Source organism: Orcinus orca, chromosome 16 (assembly GCF_937001465.1).
Source record: "Orcinus orca chromosome 16, mOrcOrc1.1, whole genome shotgun sequence".
Taxonomy (NCBI): Eukaryota; Metazoa; Chordata; class Mammalia; order Artiodactyla; family Delphinidae; genus Orcinus; species Orcinus orca.
Window position 1 is genome coordinate 11,644,275 of NC_064574.1, and position 8,593 is coordinate 11,652,867.

General features: G+C 52.2%; 1 protein-coding gene across 8 annotated transcripts in view; it reads right to left on the reverse strand.

Annotated features, from left to right (window-relative positions):
* Window positions 1–5,321, reverse strand: part of BCAS4 (breast carcinoma amplified sequence 4) — a 60,836-nt gene extending 55,515 nt beyond the window's left edge. For 2 of the 8 annotated variants that reach the window (XM_012537816.3, XM_004282921.4), the window contains exon 1: window positions 4,812–5,092. In XM_012537816.3, the coding sequence (XP_012393270.2) occupies window positions 4,812–4,991 (180 nt within the window). In that variant the 5' untranslated portion in view covers window positions 4,992–5,092. Of the gene's footprint in view, window positions 1–2,079; window positions 2,161–4,811 lie in introns of all 8 variants that reach the window. The other 6 variants (XM_033411168.2, XM_033411166.2, XM_033411167.2 and 3 more) reach the window with 6 other exon arrangements.
* Window positions 5,322–8,593: the final 3,272 nt, after the last annotated feature.

Consider the following 8,593-nt stretch of genomic DNA (forward strand, 5'->3'; position numbering starts at 1 on the left):
ATAAATTAATACAGAACTACATCTCTAGACAGAGTAGACTGTGCCCTGGCACCCACCCACAGACTTCTAATCTGAACATCCAAATTTGAATCCCGAAAGGGGACCAGTAGGTCACAAGAATAAGACACATGCCAGGGTTCCCATAGGCACAGGGTGTTTGCAGGTTGGACACAATAAAATATTCTTTACTTCCACAAAGAAACAGTCTCTTCTACATTTTTTCTTGAAACTCAAGGGCATTTTTGGCTAATTTATGTTTTCCCATTTCAGTCCAGACACACAGTTTGGAGAAATAGTTCCCTTTCCTCTTATCATGACTACAGAAAATTCAAAGGTTCAAGCACAAGGGTAAATGGTAACTGATACCAACTTCGGTATGAGGGAGACAATGAGGAGGAGTGGGGACGGTGGCAAACAGGAAACCACAACTAGGAAACAGGGACCTAGGATTACCAGACTGTCCATATTTTAAATAAACAAGAAACTCAGATTTTCTTCATGAAAATTCTCCATTTAAAAACCCCTATGTGAACTGAACCCATCATATCAGAGTACTGGATTCAGCCCCTGGGCCACCGGTTTGCAACCCCTGATCTAATCCACATGTGGTTAACAGGAGCTTTCCCCCATCATCCTCTGCCCACTCAAGCAAAGTCCCTAGGAGTGAGAAAGTGCTGGGTTCCTTTATTTCCTTCCATGTAGGCCATTAACCCCATCTGTGGGCAAATCTGTTCCATGTTCCAGCACAGGAACCAAATGGAATTCTCAGAGTCTGGTCAGGAATTCACCCTTGGGTGGGTATCGGGAGTCAGCCATTCGGGAGGGCCCTGAGCTCCCCTCCCCCCTAAATCACAGGGCACCCAAGAGGCAAACATCTCTCTCTCTCTCTCTCTCTCTCTCTCTCCCCCTGCCTTCTTGAAGCAGCTTCCGGAGATCCTGCCTGAAATTTCCCCTAAAAGAGGAAGTTCAAACCAGAAAAAGAGAGAAAGTAAAACACAAGAAGCTGGTTGAACAGAAAAACCCAAAGGCACTAGAAATAGTAAAATGCTCACCTGCCGACTCATCTCAACATGCCGCCCTTCAGCGGCTCCTCGATCTGGGGAGACAGTGCAAAGTCCCAACACGGTTTCTGCCCCCTCACCAGCCCCGCCTCCCACAGCTCCCCCATCTCCCTGCTGCTTGCTCTTCTATCCTGGTGATCACCCTGCTTCATCCCACCCCAGGATCTTTGCCAGTTGTTTCCTCTGCCTGGGATGTTTTCCTCCTACCTCTCAGCCTGGTCAACTTCTATTCATGCTTCAGAGCTCAGCCTAAAATGATGCTGCCTCAGGGAAGCCCTCCCTGAACACTCCCAGACAAAGTGGGGTCCCTCTGCTAATCACCCTCCTGGACCTCCGTGCTTCCTCTTCCCTGCCCATTCCTAAGGGGTTACCACACGGGTCTCAAGCTTTCTTGGAGAGGCCTTCCCCACCCCATGTCTCCCAGACACAAAGACACCCTCTATCACATCACCCATGCCCATGTTCTCCATGGCATTCATCACAATTTAGAGGTTTTGTATGTTCTGTGTTTACTGTCTGTCAGTCGGGCCATGAGAGTGGGAGCCCTTGTGTGTTTCACTCCCCGCACACGGCAGGGGTTCAAGGTGTTGAACGAGAAAGGCCCACTTCCCTAAGAACCCCAGGACACCCCTAGGACTGGAGCTGGCTGGTCTGAGACTCCTACTGCTCCATTTAAAAGCCCAAAGAGGCCCTAGGACAGGGGCTGGTACAGGACGCACTGGCTGCCCAGACCTGTTCCCAAACCAGACTTTCCCTTTCCAGTTCCTTTGCCCATCTGCAAACAGCTTCAGCGCGAGGGACTGCTAATGAATTAAGCTTTAAGTAGAGGCTGCAAGTGACTCCACCCTGGCAGTTTTTGCTTCTTTGGGTAAATAAACTTCAGCAAGAGCTCTAAGTGGCTTTATTGCCGCGTGGAGCTACAGGGAGTTCGGCTCTTCATTACGGCCATTACAAACGAGCATGAGCCAGCCTGCGTCTGAGTTAGAGAGAGCCCTGAGTGAGCAAATGAAGTTAATACATGCAGCTTCTCCTGAAGGCTGTCCCTAGTCGAGACAAGATGAGGCTGGGTTGAGCCGCTGGACACAGTGACACCTTGCTGCTGAGAGCAAGGGGGAGAAAGAACACGAAAGATGCTCAGCTTACTTAAACCCTTAAGCAGGTACCCAACCTAAATGCCCATCCCTGGGGGTGTGGTTCAGAAATTACAGGACATTCATAGGATGTTGCTTATTCGGTGAGGGCCTCAGTTTTCAGTTATGAAGTCGACATAACATCCTAGCCACTGGGTCACTGCCAGGATGCAATGACATAACCCATGGACAGAGTGCAGCATGCTGCTGGCACATAGTATGTGCTCAGAAAATAGGAAGAATTATTCTGAGATGGTGGGACACGAGGAAGCCAAGGAATGATGAAGACCTACACTCTCTGATGCAGAAGCCGCCAGCGTCTCATGACTATCAAGTGCTTAAAACGTGGCTGGTCCACACTGAGATGTGCTGTAAGTTCAATCGTCCAAGCCTGATTTTGAAAACTTACTTCAGGACTTCCCTGGTGGTGCAGTGGTTAAGAATGCGCCTGCCAGTACAGGGGACACGGGTTCGAGCCCTGGTCCAGGAAGATCCCACATGCTGCGGAGCAACTAAGCCCGTGCACCACAACTACTGAGCCTGCACTCTAGAGCCCGCAAGCCACAACTACTGAGCCCGTATGCCACAACGACTGAAGCCCCTGTGCCTAGAGCCCGTGCTCCGCAACAAAAGAAGCCACCGCGATGACAAGCCCGCACATGCACGGCAGCGAAGAGTAGCCCCCGCTCGCCATAACTAGAAAAGGCCTGCACGCAGCAACAAAGACCCAATGCAGCCAAAAATAAATAAATTTATATATATAAAAAAGAAGGGGGCTTCCCTGGTGGCGCAGTGGTTGGGCGTCCGCCTGCCGAGGCAGGGGACGCGGGTTCGTGCTCCCAGTCCAGGAGGATCCCACGTGCCGCGGAGCGGCTGGGTCCGTGAGCCATGGCCGCTGGGCCTGCGCGACCGGAGCCTGTGCTCCCTGGCGGGAGAGGCCACAGCAGTGAGAGGCCCGCGTACCACAAAAAAAAAAAAAAAAAAGAAGGAATCACTATATAAAAAAAGAAAACTTACTTCAAAGAATGTAAAAATCTCCTTAAATTTTTTTACGCTGATGACATGCTGGAAGGATATTTTGGAGACACTTATTTTAAATACATTGAAACTTGTAGATCTAAATCTTATAGTGTTTAATGTCAATTAAATCTCAATAAAACTGGAAAAAATTAAATATATTGAAACTAATTTCATCTGTTTCTTTTTCCTTTTTTATATGGCTCCTAGAACGTTTAAAATTACATGGATGGGGGACTTCTCTGGCGGTCCAGTGGTTAAGACTCCAAGCTCCCAATGCAGGGGGCATGGGTTCAATCCCTGGTCGGGGAACTAAGACCCCAGATGCCACGTGGCATGGCCAAAAAAATAGAAAGAAAAAGAAAATTACATGGACAGCTCACATCTTTGGCTCAAATTATATTTCAATTGGACAGCTCTTATAGATACATTCTGACAAGGAAATATGTCCATACTATTTTTTTTAATTGAGATATAACTCACATACCATAAAATTTACTCTTTTAAAGTGTACGATTCTGTGGTTTTCAGTGAATTCACAAAGTTTTGCAACCATCAGCACTAATTCCAGAACTATTTCATCACTCTGAAAAGAAGCCCTATACCTTACCATTAAGTCACTCTCCATTTGTCCATGCTATTTTGAATAAAGAAAAGCAAGTTACAGAACATTATTCTAGTATCACGTGGGTTTTTTGGTAAAAACTAATTATGTATAATTATTAGTATATATGCATACCTACATTTGTAAATGCATTTTTAATATGTTTGGAATGATGTACACCAAACTGTGAAAGATGGTTATCTCTGGGAACTAGAATTGAGGTGAGAGAGAAAAAGGAGAGGGTGCTTACCCTTTATTTTAAATACTTCTGTACTGCTTCTGAGATTTAAAGAGAGAATGGCTTGACTTTCTGGCCCTACATAACTCCTGGTGAACTTCGGTAAATAACTTTCATGGCACTGTCAACATACTGGCTTCAGCTGGAAGATAAAGAGGCTAGTTTTAGATCTACTTTTTGTTCTGTGCTTTTAAAATAGAAAGTACAGCCAGAGATGAGGTATTTTCCCTCCTAGCAACAGAAGCGTACCGAGGCCGGCAGCATCCTCGCACAGACGCAGCCTGCCCGCCTCCTCCCGGCATGTAGCATCAGCTCAGAGCAGAGCAGGCCGAGCGCCCGGGCAGGGGCAGGACCGGGGGTCAGCCTCCCCCCGGGCCCAGGCTGGCAAAGGGCAGCAGCTCCGAGCGCGCCTCAGTCTGGCATCCCGGAGGATGCTGGGGGTGGGGGGTGCGGGCTCAGGTAGGGATGGGAAGCGAGTCTGGGCCCCCGAGAACCGGGGCTGGAGGAGAGGGCGGGCGCGACCTGACGCGCATCTGTGCGCGACGCCAGACAGCCACCGCTCCGCAAAGGAGGGACCCCTCGGACCCCCAGCGCGGGTCCGGAGCCCCAGCGCCAGGTACGAGAGAATGCTGCGGGGAAGCCGAGGGTCCGGGTCCAGCGCGCAAGGGGTCTCCATTCGTCCACTCCTCCCCGGGGGAGCGCGAGCCCTGGATCCCGCAACCCTAAGACCCGCCTCCCCCACTTCCAACCCCGTCCCCTACCTCGGCCCCGGGCTCGGGGGTCAGGAAGAGCGCGAGCTCGCGCGCCCCGCTGCGCACGGGCTCCGGCCGATCGGCGTCCACGAGCAGCATGAGGAGCGCGGCAGAGTCCAGCTGGCGGCGGCTGCCCGGGAACCCGACGCCGCGTCCTGGCCTCGGAGCCCCGCCCCCGACCGGCTGCATGCCCCGTGGCCCGCCTGGCGGAGGCGGGGCAGGTGCGCACCCAGTGGCCGCGGCCCACGCCTCCCGGAACGCCAGGCCGAGCGGGCAGCGCCACCCAGTGGCGCGCGACGCTCACTACGCCCGGCCCCCGCACCACCTGGTAAACGATTCTCAAACTCGCTTTCAGATTGCAATCACCTGGGGCTCCTTCAAAACTTCCGAAGTCTGACGGCCACACACAACCTTTAGGGTTGGAACCTGGGCATCAGTACTTTTTATGTTCGCCAGGTGATTCTTACATAGAGCCAAGTTTGAGAACCATCGGCATAGACCACCCCTTTTCATTCGAATCCGGTGGAGCAGCGGTTCCAGCTCCCACAGCACTTTAGAATGCCCCGGGGAGTTTCTAAAAGCCCGGAAGCCAGGCCTCACCCCAGGCCGATTCAGCCGGAATCCCTGGGGGTGGGGCTTGGGCATCAGTTGTTTGTAAAGCTCCCCGGGTGGTTCCAGCGTGCATTCAGGATAGAGAACAGATATCTTAGAGGATCCTTTCATTTAAAGACCACCCCTCCCCGCCATCACCCCGCCCACAAGGCCTCTCCTAGGACAGCATCTTGTTTGCGCCAGGCGGACAGTCCGAAAAATTAGGGAAGTCGGGCGTAGCGATCCGCTTCCTCCCAGGAGCAGCTTTTAAAATAAGCTCCCCAGGGAATTCTACAGCGCACTAAATTGGACACAGCCCCGCACCCCTAGGAGGCTAGTCTAGACCCCTTAGAGGCTGAAGAGGGTGGGGTCCAAAGCAATGCTAGTGAGGAGAGTTCTAAAAAAGGTAACGAGGTATAGGGAAGTCTAGCGGTCTCATTTTTCCTATGATGTCTTTTAAAATGTTAAATTCGTTTTTAAAAATCGTGCTGCGCTTAGGGCTGCAAATAAATATACAGGACTCCCCTCACCCTCGTCCTGTTAAATCTTAATTTATATTTTATCTGACAACCTTAGGTAGGGGGCGTGAGCACATGATCTGTCTTTTGGGTAATCCATCACTGTACAGTTCCCACTTCCACAGCTTCCCACTGCTAATTTCTCGACATCGCCGCCCAAACATTCAGGCCAGAGTAATTTTCTGGAAAATTCTTGGCAAAGACTTGGGCCTCAGGTGCTAAGGAAAAGGATTTAATAGGAACTCACTGAACCCGCACGTGGCCATTCATTACTATGCTGATGCGTCTGATGCTCAGAGCCCTTCTGTATCCCACACGCACCCAGAAACCCAGCTCCGACCCTCACCCTTACCGGCTGACTGGGGCCCTCCCTCGGAAAAGCCCAGAACCGGCCTCAGATTAGCCACAGTCCTGAGCACAGCAAACTTCCCCTGACGGACGAATTTCAGAAACATAATGCTAAGAAAAAAAGGCAAATCGTGAAGGCTCTGTAGGGCACGCTGCCATTAACATAAAGGTTTTAACACATGTGAAACCGCACTATATATTGTTTATGGATACAGACATATGGAGTAAAAGTGTAAAGCCGGGCATGGGAGTGATGTACACCGCATTCAGGAAACTGGTTACTCTGGGGTGGGGGAGAGGAAACGGGGGAGGGATACAGGAGGGGTTTCAATTATATTTGTAACGTTTTATTTCTTCTGTTGATGTTTGTTATAGTATTTAAACTTTTAAAATGCCCAATATGACTCACTGGGAAAAAAACAAAAACCAACAAAACCCTGGGATATTAGCTAAAAGTGCTGCCCCGACCCCCTTTCCCTGGAGATGTGGGTCTGGAAAAGAGATCTTCGCTCTTCACCAGCCTCTCCGCGATTCATACCCTGGGCCACGCTGGCTAGCCAAGAGTCATTTTGTTTCTAGTCTTTTTTTCTAAATGTAATGATGCCTTAGAAACATTTTGCTTAGAACACAGATGCCCGGAAGCCCACCCCCACCTTTCGGAATCGCAGTCTTTGGGGCGAAGGGGAGCTGGGAACAGCTTTTAAAGCTCTGCCGTTGACTGTGATGCACGCAGCACCCCGCAGGCTGACAAGAGCCCCTCTCCGGTTAGTCCAGCTGGCTGTAGCCAGGGACCCCCGTGGGAGGCCGAATTAATGATTTTAAACAAAGAAGATGAATTTTTAAACAGCCTCCCCGGCCGCTCACAGGCGCTTGGGGTGACCCTGGGGCAGGCGGCAAGCCCGAGGCCTGGAATGCAGCCCGCCTGGGCCGCACCCTGCCCAAACCAGTTTGAACCAGCTGTGGGGATGGAGCCGTGGCGCGTCCCCACGAGCTCCCTCTGGCGCCCAAGACGGGCTCAGAGCGGCTGCTGCGGCCTCCTGCTCGGGAGTCCTCCGCGGGGCCAGGCAGCCGGCTCCCTCCCAGCCGGAGGTCGGGGCGCCCGTGGCCGCCTGGCCCCGAAGACCCCCCCGGGAGCTGCAGTGGCCCCCGGCTGGGCCCCGAGGCCACACAGCCTTCCACCCCCGCACCCCCGTCCCCTCTGGCTTCACCTCCAGCTACAAAATGGTTGCCTGTCTGTGTCTTTTCAAGGTCACCTCTGCCAGCTCAGGCCTCAGGCACACAGGGTTCTAGGTGCGCATCGTTCCCAAGCTCGGCTGCGCCTTGGAAACTTCCAGAAAATACTGACGCCGAGACCACTCCCCAGTGATTGGGATTTAATTGGTCGGGGGCGTGGCCTCGGTTGGGGAGGTTGAAAGGATGCCCCAGGTGATTCTGATCTGTGCAGCTCCAAAGCTGCTTAACTCCGCGGGCCGTTTCTAAGGCCCGTTGGTCTCATTGGGAAACGTGTCCTGAAAGCTTACTAAGTGCCAGGCTCTGTTCAAAACTCTTCACAGAGACGCCCGCCTTGAATCTCCTCCGCACCCTGTGAGGCAGGGAGGCTCTGCTGATGCCCCTTTTAGAGTGAGGAAACTGAGACACGGAGAGGTTAAGTCACTTGCCAGGGATTATAATCGGTCAAGGGAAGAACCCAGGTCCTTACCTGCTACTCACGCTACACTGCCTGTTGCAGGGAAGCCTGGCACTGGGAAAGCTGGTGGCTGCCCTGCCCCTCTGCCAGCCACCCCTTTTCACTGCCCTCCCAAAGCACCTGTAGCCACCTCTCTTCCTGCTCTTTCCCCAGTACTCACCAAGTGAAGTTCAAACACCTCCACCCCCCAAGCCTCCCTTGCCAATCTGTCTACTGCGTTTCTCTTTGAACCCTAAGATGCAAATGGGAGCCCACAGAGCAGAGCCAGGGCCCGGAGGAGGTAAGAGAGACACTTGGAGTACAAACTGTTAAGGGGGTCTCCCGGTCAGGACTGGCCCCAGGGAGTGAGGGTCTCCTTTCGTTGTGTGCCCTGGGCACCTCGCCTGCCTCACCTGAGTCCTGGCCCTGCCACACAGCCTGCCATTATAGACCAAAGGTTTGTGTTCCCCCAAGTTCATACACTGAAATCCTAACCCCAAGGTGATGGTCTCAGAAGGTGGGGCCTTGTGAATGGAATTAGTGCTCTTACAGAGGTGACCCAAGAAGACCAGGCTGGGGTGTCTAGTCCACAGGAAGATCTGTGCCCCCATCACCTTCACAAAGGTTAACTCGAAGACAAAGGAGCTGTGCAGAAAAAATATATATAT